The sequence below is a fragment of the Rana temporaria genome, chromosome 3, assembly GCF_905171775.1.
Source record: "Rana temporaria chromosome 3, aRanTem1.1, whole genome shotgun sequence".
NCBI lineage: Eukaryota > Metazoa > Chordata > Amphibia > Anura > Ranidae > Rana > Rana temporaria.
In genome coordinates, this window is record NC_053491.1 from 379,113,492 (window position 1) to 379,129,366 (window position 15,875).

General features: G+C 44.0%; 1 protein-coding gene across 1 annotated transcript in view; it reads right to left on the reverse strand.

Annotated features, from left to right (window-relative positions):
* Window positions 1-15,396, reverse strand: part of LOC120932852 (aldo-keto reductase family 1 member C1-like) — a 51,028-nt gene extending 35,632 nt beyond the window's left edge. The window contains exons 1-2 of the mRNA XM_040345639.1: window positions 15,255-15,396; window positions 4,242-4,409 (exon numbers count right to left, since the gene is read on the reverse strand). Of these exons, the coding sequence (XP_040201573.1) occupies window positions 4,242-4,409; window positions 15,255-15,341 (255 nt within the window). The 5' untranslated portion in view covers window positions 15,342-15,396. The remainder of the gene's footprint in view (window positions 1-4,241; window positions 4,410-15,254) is intronic.
* Between the last annotated feature and the right edge of the window lie 479 nt (window positions 15,397-15,875).

A 15,875-nucleotide genomic window follows, 5' to 3' on the forward strand; every position in this document is an offset into this window, starting at 1 on the left:
AGGCAGGTGTCTGGTGCCTCCCCCTGGTTCTGGGAGTTTAGAGAAACTTCTAGAAGCTGGAGGGCAGAGGCCAGGAGGGTTGATCTGCATACTTAAGGAATCCCAGCCAATCCTGAGACAGTATGCCTGGCATGGGGTCTGAGCCAGCCCTTAAACGTGGATGAGTCATGCTGGCTGGGGAGTCGGGTAGAAGATGGAGTGATCAGTAGACAGTCAGTGGCCTTGGGGGGGCGGCTTGGCTTTACCTTTGGAGGATTCTGACAGCATTTTAGTTTGAAAGGACTCTTTTCTTAAGTGGCATCAGGAGCAAGGATGACAGTGTGAGTACATCAGCCTAGTCAGGGACCTAAAAGGTGAGAGACTGCCACATGTAGCAGGTCTCCCTGAAAGACAGCTTTGTGCTTAACCACTTGCCGCATAGTAAAATGATGCTGAGCGGTGCGACTCTTGTTCTCTTGTTCTAGGACACCGTCATGACATTGCCTAGTTGGGGGCACGCGGTAATCGCAGATGCACTGTTTTTCTAAGACACGACCCCGATCTCAACAAAGAGCCGCTGCTCATTGCCAATGCGATCAGGGCCGATCCTAGGCAGGGTGCACCGGGTGCTTTGCACCCAGGCGCCTGCAGAGGTGGGGGCGTCGAAGTGTCAGAGTTCTCCCTCCCTCCTTCTCTCCTTGTTTGTGTCTGTCCAGAACTAAATGTGTCTCTGACCATCTCCTTTACTATGTCTGTAGTCTCTGACCATCTCCTTTACTATGTCTGCAATCTCTGACTGTCTCCTGTACAATGTCTGCAGTCTCTGACCATCTCCTGTATCATGTATGTAGTATGTTTAGGGGCTCTAACAGACTCTCTAACATAAGCCCTCTCTGTGTCCATCTGAGAGCCCCCCCCCCCCAGGTCCCAATAAAGTACTCTGCTTCTCTTCCTGTATTTTGTTTATTGTTAAGAGATCATGCAAGGATCCCAGGGTAATGAAGTCTTTGTGGGGGAGCATCTCTGGTTGAGTCATTGCCATAGAAACATTTGTAAAGGGGAGGAGTTAGTAAAATGACCACGCACATGTGGGGGGCGCCAGAAATATTTCTGCACCCAGGGGCGCCTGTGACCCTAAGATCGGCCCTGAATGCGATTGGCTGTATCCAACCACATGTAAGGGAGCGACTTTTATCCGCTCTCCTCACACTGACAGAGTGTGAGGTGAAGAGAGCCGATGTAAAAAAGGTAATCAGGGCTTCGATCAGTGCCCTAATTACTATGCAGCCCCAGCAGTGCGATTAGTGATGCCAGTCTGTGCCCCGTTATGCCAATCAGTGCCTGCCCATCAATAAAAAAAAAAAAAAATTGGTACATTTTCTAGCAAAAAAAAAAAAAAAAAAGCAGCGAATACCACCAAATAACAAATTTATTTGGGTACAGTGTTAAATGAACGTGCAATTGTCATTCAAAGTGAGACATCGCTGAAAGCTGAAAAATGGCCTGGGCAGGAAGGCAGTGAAAGTGCCATATAATGAAGTGGTTATTACATATATTAATATTGCCCTGATGTATCTCTGGAGCAGTCAGGCAGGTGGGTGAATCTGCCTGTAATCTGGAGCAGTCAGGCAGGTGGGTGAAAAGGCAGTCAGTAGAAATGGGATCAGTGTCTACAAAGGAGTTGGAGGTACTCGGGAATGTAGTGTTACTTTCTAAAAGGACTGAGTTCCTAGTCCTTAAAGGGCTTTTACATCTTTTCAGACAGTCAGTGGTCAAGAGTGAGACAAATCCAGAGTTGTACATAGTTGTCCTTGGATTTGTTGATATTTTAAGTTGGGCATCCCATAATTCCTATTTCCCATCCAAGTCATTACACCTAAAACAAAAACCCAAGCTCAAGCTGTATTAGGTCGGTCATTTCTATCTCTATTCCCATGTCCGTGGAAGTTGGTCTATTACATTTGGTGGAGCCCCTGGCCACCACCAGGGCTATAGGGACATTTTAGCTATGAATTAACTTTTATAGTTTCATTTTGTAATACAAGTATACAAATACACAAAAAAAAAAAAAAAAAAAAAAAAGCAGTGCAAGTCCCAAACCCCCAAAAAGGAATACTTTTAGGGGTGTAGTCACTTTTGTTGCCAGTGGTTTAGACATTAATTGCCATGAGTTGAGTTATTTTGAGGGGACAGCAAATTTACACTGTTATACAAGCTGTACACTCACTACTTTACATTGTAGCAAAAGTGTAATTTCTTCAATGTTGTCACATGAAAAGATATAATAAAATATTTACAAAAATGTGAGGGTGTACTTACTTGTGAGATACTGTACGTGCAGTGAGGATTTATATACATCATTTACTTGCCCCCCAAATATAATTTTTTTGTTTCATAAACACACAAAAATAAAGAAACATAGTACAAACCAAATGTAACATGGGAAATACACACAGTTATCTCAGACAAGGCCAGCGGGTTGTCTGGTGTAAATAACACAACATGGGACAATATTATCCAAAGAACTCGTGACCGCCTGTTCAGTATTCTCCTCAGGCATTTTAACATTACTCTGGGATCATCAGGTAGGGGATATCACTATGTCTCAATTATCGGGGATTTAATTGCCCGGTCTAACTCTCATATATCACCACGCTTTGCTAGAGCATTTTTTTTTTCACGATCGTGTGTAGGCAAGGCCGACTTAACAAGAATCGGGTTGAAAAAAAAAAACGTTTTTTTCTAGACCATTAAAAATGGTCGTGTGTACGCGGCATAAGTTCCTAAACTCTTGTGCTATGCGAGTTGGCATAGTTCTTTCGTCCCGATGGTGCTTTTATTTGGGGTATGAATGTTTTGGGGCAGATCCTCAAAGAAATTACGCCGGTGCGTCGTATCTTTATTTTGGTATCCACCAAACAAGATACGACGGCATCTGTGTTAGATCCGACAGGCGTACGCCTTAGTACGCCGTCGGATCTAAGATGCAATTTTCCGGCGGCCGCTGGGTGGCGTTTCCGTCGTATAGTTAAAGCTGCTATCTGGTGGCGTACTCAATGTTAAGTATGGCCGTCGTTCCCGCGTATAATTTTGAAAATCTTACGTCGTTTGCGTAAGTCGTCCGTGAATGGGGCTGGACACCATTTACGTTCACGTCGAAAACAATGACGTCCTTGCGACGTCATTTGGAGCAATGCACCCTGGGAGTTTTGACGGACGTTCGGCGCGGGGACGCGCTTCATTTAAATGAAACACGCCCCCTACTCGCCGCATTTGAATTCCACGCCCTTGCGCCGCGAGAGATACACTACGCCGCCGTAACTTACGGCGCAAATTCTTTCAGGATTCAAAGAATAGCAAAGTAAGTTAGATGTATGTGGATCGGCCCCTTTGAGTCTATGTGTCCTTACCGCTTTAGCGAGCAGTTTCCTACATTTCCGGATTCGTATGAGCTTCCGGCAAAATTGTAGCGCTGCTTTGGCTCTATAGTGGAGTAAGTCAACTGCTTGTTTTCTCAGAGAAGACAGCTCCACTTCCAAGGGGGGCACAGGCGTTTGTGCTTGGATTCCACTGTGCAAATCTTATTCAGAAGTTGTAGCAGTTGTTCCCGCTCCCTTTTAATGTGTGCGCCATGTTTCATTAGTATCCCTCTGATTACCGATTTATGCGCTTCCCAAAGAATACCTGGGTCGCAGTTGTCCGTGTCATTGGTCCAAAAATAGTGGTGCAACTCATTTGTGCCCTCCGTCATGACTTCTGGCGTCTGTAGTGAGCTTTCATTTAGGCGCCAGAACCTAGCGCATTGTAATGGGCGCGTGGTCCGATCACGTGATGTTACCCATCGCAGGCTCGTGCACCGCTTCCAGCTGGTTGTGTGGGACAAAAAAGTAATTCAAGTGTGGAAACAAGTAAAAGGTGTAATCTCTCTCTCTCTCCAGGGTGAAGTGTCCACACGGTGCAAGCCCTGAGTAATACGCTTATGTATTCCCGAGCGTACAGAGGAGTACCATTTAGGAAGGCAGCTTGTCGGTCATTGGGCATGTAAATATATAGCAGCCTTTGGTATCCACCAAAAGGTATTGCTGCATGTCCAGGGTACAGGTGCACTAAAACGTAAAGTTTTTAAAAAAAAGAAAAATTATTATGTCTTTACATTTAGTTGTAGAATACAAGTTTATATGCCCGTTAAAATGGTGTCTGAAAGTGAAGGTTTGGGCTTAAACAATTTTTATTTTTATTTTTTAATAGAAAGATTTAGTCACCTTTCCAGTGTAGAAAATGTCCTCTCTCTTCACTGTTCCATCAGCAATCTTTGCGTTGATAGCCTGGCCAACTTGCACCTCGTTGCCATAGATGAAAGCACAATCAATATGACGATAGCCAACATCGATTGCCACCTTTGTAGCCTCGCCTGCCTGCTCTTTCGTTTCCTGCAAAAAAAAAAAAAAGTGTAAAGGAATCGTGTTTAAAAAAAAAAAAAAAAAAAAAAAAAACAGAAGATGTCATAATGCCCCTGAAGCTCTTAGAACCTATTCACATTCAATTTTTTCCATGCAACAGCCCATTCATTTCAGCTCCTCCGCTTTTTTTAATGCAGAGCTTGGCACATAGTTTACTCTGTTTTACCTTGTTTGTTGCGCAAATTTCTCCTCATTGAACATGAAGCAATGGGTACATGCTTCTACTCACCCTGATGGCAACACCTTTGTATTCTCATACCTATGTACTCCATTCAACCTCTCCAACAATACTATTCCTCTCTGATCACCACCTTATTCACTTCACTCTCCCCGTCTTCCACCTCCTCTCCCTCCAACCATATAACAATTACCCGTAGAAACCTTCACATCTTCAACCCTTCTCTTCTCAATTCTGCTACTGACCACTTCGGTGACAAAATCTCACCCCTTTCCTGCCCTAATCTAGCCACTTCTGTCTACTTTAGATCCCTGTCCTCTGCCTTGGACAAGCTCACCCCATCACTATCAGTGTTGTTCATCTTCCTTTAAAAAAGTAACTAGTTACAATTACAAGTTACTTGTCCGAAAAAGTAAGTGAGTTAGTGACTCAGTTACTTTATTGGCAAAGTAAACTAGTTACTCGGAAAAGTAACTGAGATTTTTTTTTTTTATATTCTACAATGCTAGTACGTTCTATAACATCTTTAATATCAAAGATGTTTATATTAACTGACTGAAGAATAAAAACACTATATACAGTATTTTAGAACATTTCGTACTGTGTACAATTATTAATATCATCATCACACTCCCCCTGCCCAGCAATACTGTACAATATAGATTCAGTGTGCAGTGTGAGTGACACTGCTGCAGTGCACACTGAATCTATATTGTACAGTATTGCTGCCTGGGCAGGTGGAGTGTGATGAGGATATTAATAATTGTACACAGTATTGCATTTGCTGGGCCTGCCATATACTATACTGTATAACTGCACTACAAAATTCCTTTACAAATAATGCATATTTTAAAATGTTATTAGTAATAACATTTTAAAATATGCATTATTTGTAAATTAATTTTGTAGTGCAGTTATACAGTATAGTACAGTACAGTATATGGCAGGCCCAGCAAATGCAATACTGTGTACAATTATTAATATCATCATCACACTCCACCAGTGCCCACTGCAGGTGTAATGGGTGTGTGCAGGGTATGATGAGTGTACACAGGATATAATGGAGTGTATCAGGGTATCAGGTGTGACTGTACATAATAGAGGGGTGGGTGGTTACTGATGCAGGCTGGGCATTGCAGGGTGTTGTGGTGATTGGGTGACACTCACCAGATGCTCCGGGATTCGACTCTCCCTCTCTGGACAGCAGCAGCGACACAGCACATGTCTCTCCCGTGGGCTTCCCTCTTCCAGGCTCCAGCACCCGTCAGACTGCAGCCCATCATATTGATCAAGCAGCCTTCTCCCCAAGAGCCCTGTCCCTGTGTATCAATCATCCGGACAGTCCTGCCCACCACTGGTCATATGACTGCCGAGTGTCCGCAGGACTCGGGAGCAAATCTGGGCTGGTGAGGGAGGTAAAACTTAGACTCTTAGACTCAGTACTGCAGGGACCGCGGCTGGCTCTTTATTGATCCATCGTATGGTACACAACATGTGCAGTTCTGAGCTGGAAGCATAGCGGCCCTTTCACAGGGAATCAGAGCGGCCCAGGGGGAGCCGGCGGCCATCCATTATTAAAAAAGCGCGCCTCCTGTCCTGAGTGTTCCGTGATTGGCGGAACACTAATTTTCCCAGCATAGCCTCTGTTTAGTGTTCAGCCTATCACGGATGCCTTCTCATCCTCAGCCTTGGATGAGGATGAGAAACAGAGGCTCTGCTGGGAAAATTAGTGTTCCGCCAATCACAGAACACACAGGAGGCACGCTCTTTTTAATAATAGATGGCCGACGGGCGATGGCTGCAGTGCTGACACAGGTAAGAGTAATTGCGGTAACGCCACCCAGTAATGGGAACGGCGTTGCCGCGAGGGAAAAAGTAATCAGATAGATTACTCGTTACCCTCAGGAGGCCCATCGTTACCTAACGGCGTTTATTTAAACGCCGTTAGTTACAACACTGATCACTATACACAGTCAGGCCCAAATCCTAGAACCTTGCAAACAGGACCCCAGAAGTAAAAAAAAAAAAAAGTAAAAGTAGTCACGCTCTTTAGCATCTGTGGTGCAAGGCTAAATGCGGAGGGAACCATGTATTAGTCTAAGGCTCGCCAGTTCCTAAACAACTTGCAGGACAATTTCATAGGTCAGATGGTAGACGCACCAACTAGAAACAAGATCTAGTTATTACCAACAATACAGACCTCATCATGGATGTAAAAATATGGGGCAATTTAGGAAACACTGATCACAGGTCAAACACACACACACAAAATTTCAAAAGAGCCAACTTGTAATGCTTCAGGCAGAGTTACTATAATGGGTGGTGAGGATCACAGCTTTGGAAGTCTATGGATATGGTATTCTCAACAGTTAACTTTAATTTGGCAGATATCAGGTAGGTAGGTAATACACAGCCACAACGTGGAGCATCAGGGTTAACTTAAAGCGGGAGTTCACCCATTTCTAAAAAAAAAAATTTTCTTCCCCTAGATTCCTGCTCGTTCGGTCTAGGGGAATCGGCTATTTGTATTAAAATATGAGCCGTACTTACCCGTTTTCGAGCTGCATCTTCTTCCGTCGCTTCCGGGTATGGGTCTTCGGGAGCGGGCGTTCCTTCTTGATTGACATTCTTCCGAGAGGCTTCCGACGGTCGCATCCATCGCGTCACTCGTAGCCGAAAGAAGCCGAACGTCGGTGCGGCTCTATACTGCGCCTGCGCACCGACGTTCGGCTTCTTTCGGAAAATCGTGACGCGATGGATGCGACCGTCGGAAGCCTCTCGGAAGACTGTCAATCAAGAAGGAACGCCCATTCCCGAAGCCCATACCCAGAAGCGACGGAGAGGATGCATCTCGTAAACGGGTAAGTACTGCACATATTTTAAAATAAATAGCCGATTCCCCTAGTAAAAACGAGCAGGAATCTAAGGGGGAAAAGTGCCCTCTAAGGGTGAACCCCCGCTTTAAGTATAGTAGCAGTACACAGGAATACAGTTTATCGTGAACGTAGGGATACTTGCTGTGAGTGGTCTTCTGTTAGTGCCACCCAGTGGCTTCTGGAGAGATATACTGGTCAGATTGGAGCAGTCGTGTAGGTAAGAGATTCTGCCTGTAGAGTAGGCTGACTGAGGATAGGGCAGTGGAGAGCCTCCGACTACCAGCATGGAAGGGGCTCTGTCCGGCCCAAAAGCTGGAAGTTGGAGGGGCTCTATTTGGCCCAAAAAGGAGATGGCAGTCAGGGCTTTGTCAGGCCCAATAGGGAGATCGAAGTCAGGCTTTATCCGGCCCAATAGTGAAGGAAGACAGCTGTCAGCTACTGGAGCCATTTGCCTGGCATCAGCTTCCTAGCACGAACATCAGGCAATAGGCATCGGCTGTTAAAATAGGGATACGAGGAGGAGCCAGGTAAAGTCGCTGTGACGTCATTACCCTGCGCCGGAGCCCCGATGGTGATGGGAATATTACAGGAGCCCCGGTGGAGAGATAGGAATATTTACACAACTGCCCTTAACTACGAACCTTGCAAGAAGATATAAATTGGGATAAAATCTTAGAAACAAAGAACGTGGAGGAAAGATGGGTTTGCTTTAAGAGCATATATAAATAAGGGCATTAGCCAGGACATGCCATTGTGAAATACATTTAAAAGAGCAAACAAAGGTCCTGGATGGCTTAACTCCTATGTAAAAATGCATATAAAAAGCAAAGGAGAAGGTCTTCAAAAAAAAAAAAAAACACACAAGGCTGAGGGATCATCAGCATTCAGACTTTACAAAGAATGCAACAAGAGATGCAAGGGTGCATTAGGGCGGCTAAGATAGAACACGAAAGACACATAGCGGAGGAGAGCAAAAAAAAAAAAAATCCCAAGAAATGCTTTAAAGTGGAGGTTCACCCGAAAAGTAAATTTTTAAGATTAGATTGATGCTCATTTTGTCAAGGGGAATCGGGTAGTTTTTATAAAATCCGAGCAGTACTTACTGTTTTAGAGAGCGATCTTCTCCGCCGCTTCCGGGTATGAGCTGCGGGACTGGGCATTCCTATTTGATTGACAGGCTTCCGACAGGCTTTCGACGGTCGCATACATCGCGTCACGATTTTCCGAAAGTAGCCGAACGTCGGTGCGCAGGTGCCGTATAGAGCCGCACCGGTGTTCCGCTTCTTTCGGCTACTCGTGACGCGATGTATGCGACCGTCGGAAGCCTGTCGGAAGCCTGTCAATCAAATAGGAACGCCCAGTCCCGAAGACCATACCCGGAAGCAGTGGAGAAGATCGCTCTCTAAAACGGTAAGTACTGCTCGGATTTTCAAAAAACTAACCGATTCCCCTTAACAAAATGAGCATCAATCTAATCTTAAATTATTATTTTTTTTCGGTTGAACTCCCGCTTTAAGTATATAAACAGTAAAAAAAAGGGAGGCCAGACCATATTGGCTCCATAAAGAATGAGGAAGGACATCTGGTTACAAAAGGATGGGGGGGAGGGAATTATGAAGGTATTCTTCTCCTGCAGCGTTTGTCCTCATGACATTACAGGAAGCACCGTCATGGCTAACAGAGGACAGAATTAGAAATAGACTTGGAAAACTTAACATCAATAAATCACCGGGACCAGATGGCTTGCACCCAAGGGTTTGTATGGAACTTGTAGCACCAGTAGTATTTAAAAAAGGGTCAAAATACATTCCTGGGAATTACAGACCAGTTAGCCTAACTAACTTTACCAAGTAAGGTCCGGTGTCATGGACCATAGGGCGATTACATGGATTGAAAAAAAAAAAAAAAAGGGCTACAAGGGAGAGTTCAGAGGGTGGTGATAAATGGAATACGTGGAATGGTCAGGGGTGTGAAGTGGGGTTCGGTTTTGGGACCAATCTGGTTTAATTTGTTCATAAACGACCTGGAGGATGGGGTAAACAGTTCAATCTCTGCATTTGCTGACAACACTAAGCTAAGCCTAGGATGTGGAAACCTTGCAAGAAGAAGATTTGAACACATTAATGGGGTGGGCAACTGCATGGCAAATGAAGTTTAATGTAGAAAAATAATGCATTTGGGTGGCAAAAATATGAATGCAATCTACTCACTAGGGGGTGAACCTCTGGGGGAAATCCGATTTCCCCCATCGCCGCAATCACTTATTAACGAGCGAGCGGATTCCCCCATAACTTACCGCCCTTAACTGTATGTTCCGGGCGTCAGGGGACTCCATGCCACTGCCGCCCCTTGGAGCCCTGCCGCCCCAAGGCCTGGCCTCAGTAGCCTTGTGGGAAATCCGGGCCTGGGGGAGAAGGTACAGTATTTTCTGTGCACGGAGTCTGTCTCGGAGGCCTTCACATTTGGACCCTCTTTTGCTTGGACTTCTTTTGATTTTCAGCTTTATTTTGAAAATTATTGTATGTAAATTTATCAATATTGTTTTTTCTCATAGACTGTATTTACTACACTGAATATATATGGTGATATTAGTGATTATTTGGAAAAAAATTATTAGGAATTGGTTCATATGGTTATACATTTAACATGGCTACCAATTAAAAAAGAAGGGAAAAAAAAAAAAAAAAAAAGTATGTGTATGTGTATGTGTATGTGTATATATATATATATATATATATATATATATATATATATATATATATATATATATATATATATATATATATATATATATATATATATATATATATATATTTTTAAAAACATCCGTTTTATTCATAGTATTGCATAGTAGTGCATATTACCGTGCCACTGCACCCAGAAGCATTTAGCTAGTATAAGTCACCATGGAAACTTGGGCCGACCGTCACTCCCCCTTACACTATGGCATGGGTGCTCAACCTGTGGCTCTCCAGCTGTTGAAAAACTACAATTCCCATAATGCCTCAGCCTTTGGGAGACATGCTTGTACGTGTCAGCGGCTTACAATGCCTCATGGGAATTGTAGTTCCGCAACAGCTGGAGAGCCACAGGTTGAGCACCCATGCACTATGGTATAAAATTACCACATCCAAGATGGCCACCAGTCAAGCGTGAAGGGGCATGCCCCGATCGCGAAGAGCCGCCCGCTAACCCCTGTCCCGGAAGTGACGACTACACATCACGGAGCCTCTATGATCTACATCCAAGCCTCCAGGAAGCGCTGTGCATTAAAAGCGGACAGAAAGCCACAGGACAGAAGATCACCTCTAGCAGCCTGTGCCGCGCCCACTAAACCGAGGACTATGTGGATGCAACACTGTAATCTTTGAATGCCTGAAAACCTTTGTCCCCATGTGAGTGTTTTTAATCCTTCTACATTAAAATATTGTAAAACATGCTGCACTTAGAGGGCGCCGTTCTCTTCTCTTTTGACCCCAGAGTCCTTAAGCAGATGACAGTCAGACAGGCTATTAAAAAAGGGGGCATGTGAGCCTGTGAGGACTGGACCTAAAATACCGGCAACTGCTGTCCCTCATAAAATTGTATCACTACCCCCAAAGGAGCTGCTGGTTTGTTTTGGGTGGCATGTTACCTCGTATTCCTCCACCGTCTAGGGGTATTTTGTGAAAGTTGCAGTAAAGGAATGGAATGTCCACGACAGGCATCTTTTTCTGTGCTCTTTATTACCCAGCCAGGTAAAAACAATATAACTTGGTGAAGAGTAGGGGGAAAAGGGGATTAGGCCGTTTCAAGGCCCCCCTTTTCCTTATGGGATTCATGGCAGGGGGCAGTTTCAAGGTTTCCCTGGGTTATTTAGGCGGGAATCTCTTGGATTGGTTAAGCTCAGCTAGTTGCTAGGGATAAAGTTGAGGCTGGGATAGGTCAATAGGTCAGTTAGGCGGGAAAGGTTAGGATTGGTGCAGTCAGTTCAGTTACTGGGGAGAATTTTGAGGCCTTAGGGGGTTCAGGATAGGTCAGCTAAGGTCATCTGACCTTCCAGAACTTTCCAGCTTGGGAAAAATCCCTATTTAAAGAGCTGGTTCCATGGGATCGGGGCCAGCTGTTCCAGGAGAAGACCAACAGCGTATCTCCCCACCCTCCCTTCCCTTGTCGCAGGCCCGCGGCTATAGCTATGTGGTAAATCCATTTTTTGCAGGTTGGCAAAAGGGGATAGTTTATTGAATATTTTAAGGCAATTCATTCAGCTCGAGTCTTAGTGGCTGAGCTGTAATTTTATTTGGTACAGTTGATTGAGTAAGGTGAAATATGTGATGTTAATATTTTAATGATTATTTATTAAATAAAAAACAATAGTTATGCCGCGGACAGATTTTATCCCAAAAAAAAAAAAAAAATTGTTATTTGTATAAAGATGGGCGTTTTATCTTTAATTAATAAAGTAAGTTATTTAAAAAAAATTAAGTGTGTGGTCTCAAATTATTGGTATGTCCAGGCATCCTGCCTATAATCCCATAGAGGTTTAGTAAAAATGGAAACAGCAGATTTAGGTGCGAGTAACAGGGAAACAGTCCTGCTTCCATACGATACTTTCTTGGTCACCACTCCAGCCTGAGTGGGTGTAGTGCACCTGGACAGGCCTCTCTCACTAGCCTGGCAGCCAGAATGTCACTCGGAACTTGGGGAAAAAGTCTCTGCCACAGACCCTCCTTATGGTTGAAACAGCGGAGATAATCCTCCTTAGCAGACTTGGCACCCGGATCTCCTTCAGGTAGTTTAGCAGGTTACCGACTGATACTGAACTCGTACGATTTCACTCCCGCTGGCAGTCCCGATTTCGGATGCGATTTCAGGGACATCTGTGCAGGTTTCTGCACAAATGTAAATCACGGCCCGAAATCGCAAAAAGTAGTACAGGAACTACTTTTTGAAATCGATGCAGCGCCGCACCGATTAGGATGGTGCCATTGCCGACAAATGCCGCCGATTTCAGATGCGATTTGACATCTCAAATCGTACCAGTGTGAACCAGGCCTTTCTCTTCCCTTTGGTAATGGCTCTTATCTTCCCCAATTATTAATTGTGTAGTCACTTTGCTAATACACTGTTTCCACAGAAGCCCTATGGGCCCCTATTCAGCACTTATTACAACCAGAGTTCTTTATTGGGGACGACATCTATTGACGCTTACCGTATTTACTCGGAGCCGAACCTGCCCGAGTATACCCGAGTGTACTGCGCTCGGTATATGTCGGCGGAGTGGTTCAAACAGCGCGGGAAGCGGCGATCGGCTGAAAAACACAGCAGGGAGGACACCACGATGGCCACAGAAGGACACCGGACCGGACAAGGCCGCCGGGCAAGACACCAAAACCGAAAGTATAAAAAAAAAAAAAAAACACAGGAATTTCAGGGCTAGATTAGGGGTGCGCGCTATACGCCGGAGCGCGTAATAGGGTGATAAATACGGTACTTATTTTCTGTTCACCGCTGTGCTGCCGCAGTCACCGCCACCTCAGTTTCTGGGGATGATGTTCCCATAGTGCCTCCAGTGACTAATACTACCCATGTTGAATACTGAAGCTTACTTATAGGTAATAGTATTGGGATTAAGTTGTGGTTCCCCGCTCTTCCTGTTATTAGTTACTACATTTGGTATGTAGATTTTATTAGACATACCTATAAATTGCATTTACTCCCGATGAGTGAAAGTTATTCACGAAATGTTCATAGAGCTATATACCAATGTATTGCCACAGCTACCATTATGAAGAAATTTGAATACATTTTACATTATCATGCATGCAGTCAATAATGTCTATATACAAGTTTGTGTGTACATTTATATGCATTTGTTATTTACTGCCCCACATGCACCCTTAAATATTATTTACCAATTCATTCATTTGTTTTGGTATTGTGCTTCATATAAAGTCCAGCCATTCCCCTCGCCCTATTTTTTCTATAAGATTCAGGCATGGAGACTTACAAACTCTGCAGCAGTCGTCTCATATAAAGTCCCAACAATGTTATTAATTAAATCTGTTTTTACAGCCCATCGGCCACCTTATAAACTTAGCCTTAAAGGGGTTGTAAAGGTACAATTTTTTTCCCCCTAAATAGCTTCCTTTACCTTAGTGCAGTCCTCCTTCACTTACCTCACCCTTCGATTTTGCTTTTAAATGTCCTTATTTCTTCTGAGAAATCCTCACTTCCTGTTCTTCTGTCTCTAACTCCACACAGTAATGCAAGGCTTTCTCCTTGGTGTGGAGGGTCATGCTCGCCCCCTCCCTTGGACTACAGGAGAGTCAGGACGCCCACTAACACACAGCTCCTTCATCTGCAACGTAGAGATCGTCCTGACTCTCCTGTAGTCCAAGGGAGGGGGCGAGCACAACACTCCACACCAGGGAGAAAGCCTTGCATTACTGTGTGGAGTTACAGACAGAAGAACAGGAAGTGAGGATTTCTCAGAAGAAATAAGGACATTTAAACGCAAAATCTAAGGATCAGGTAAGTGAAAGAGGACTGCACTAGGGTAAAGGAAGCTATTTAGGGGGGGGGGGGGGGATTGTATTTTTACAACCCATTTAAGGTTATGTTTTATTTTTAACTGGTTGCCGACCGCTGCATGTATATGTACGTCCACAGAATGGCACATACAGGCATATGGGCGTACATGTACGTTCCCGCCTTTCCGCGGGTCGAGGGTCTGATCGGGACACCCGTCCCCCCCGGTACATGCGGCGGTCGGAAACCCGCGGGGAGCGATCCGGGACGAGGGCGCGGCTATTAGTTTCTAGCCGCCCCCTCGCGATCGCTCCCCGGAGCTGAAGAACGAGGGAGAGCCGTATGTAAACACGGCTTCGCCGTGCTTCACTGTGGCGGCTGCATCGATCGAGTCATCCCTTTTATAGGGAGACTCGATCGATGACGTCAGACTTACAGCCACACCCCCCTACAGTTGTAAACACACACTAGGTGAACCCTAACTCCTTCAGCGCCCCCTGTGGTTAACTCCCAAACTGCAACTGTCATTTTCACAATAAACAATGCAATTTAAATGCATTTTTTGCTGTGAAAATGACAATGGTCCCAAAAATGTGTCAAAATTGTCCGAAGTGTCCGCCATAATGTCGCAGTCTCAAAAAAAAATAAAAAAAATAAAAGCTGATCGCCGCCATTAGTAGTAAAAAAAAAATTAATAAAAATGCAATAAAAATATCCCCTATTTTGTAAACGCTATCAATTTTGCGCAAACCAATCGATAAAACGCTTATTGCGATATTTTTTTACAAAAATATGTAGAATACGTATCGGCCTAAACTGAGGAAATTTTTATATATATATATATATATATATATATATATATATATATATATATATATATATATATATATATATATATATATATATATCTTTTTTTTTTTTTTTTTTTTGGGGGGGGGGGGGGGGGGGATATTTATTACAGCAAAAAGTAAAAAATATTGCATTTTTTTCAAAATTGTCGCTCTATTTTTGTTTATAGCGCAAAAAATAAAAAACGCAGAGGTGATCAAATACCACCAAAAGAAATCTCTATTTGTGGGGAAAAAAAGAACGCCAATTTTGTTTGGGAGCCACGTCGCACGACCGCGCAATTGTCTGTTAAAGCGACGCAGTGCCGAATCGCAAAACCTGGCTTGCGCATTTAGCTGCCTAAAGGTCTGGGGCTTAAGTGGTTAATAAAGTTGGTTTGATAAAAAAAAGTCTGCATCCTACCTGTTCGGCGGCAGCGGTACCGAACCCGATCACTGGCATCTTGTGCCCATCATTCAGAACCACATAGGCGTCTGCTTTTAGGGCCATTTTCTATGTCTGCTTCCTATCTGGCACACTGACTTGTTTGCTAGTTATGTATGTGACTTTATTCCAGTTCTAACCCCTCCTCCTGGTTGGCCTGTAATCTGCACATGCTGCAGAGAGTTTAACCACTTGTTGGTAATCACCTCATTTGCAGCACATCAGTTTCACCTTTTTGATAATAGGCGGAATGCCAGCACAGGGTTAAACATTCACAGATTAATAGAACCCCACAGAAGCCAATCACAAACAATGTAGCAACACACCTGTGACATCTAGAGAAGACTCTGGGGGGTTGATTTACTAAACCTGGAGAGTGCAAAATCTAGTGCAGCTCTGCGTAGAAATCAGGTTTTATTGATAAAACTTAATAGAACAAGCTGAAGTTAGAAGCTGATTGGCTACCATGCACAGCTGCACCAGATTTTGTATTCTCCAGTTTTAGTAAATTAACCTCATTGTGTTTTGCAGTGTGACAATGACTCTACCTATATCAAGTTTACAATGGAATGCAACCTGTAAGTTATATCATGCTTTGTC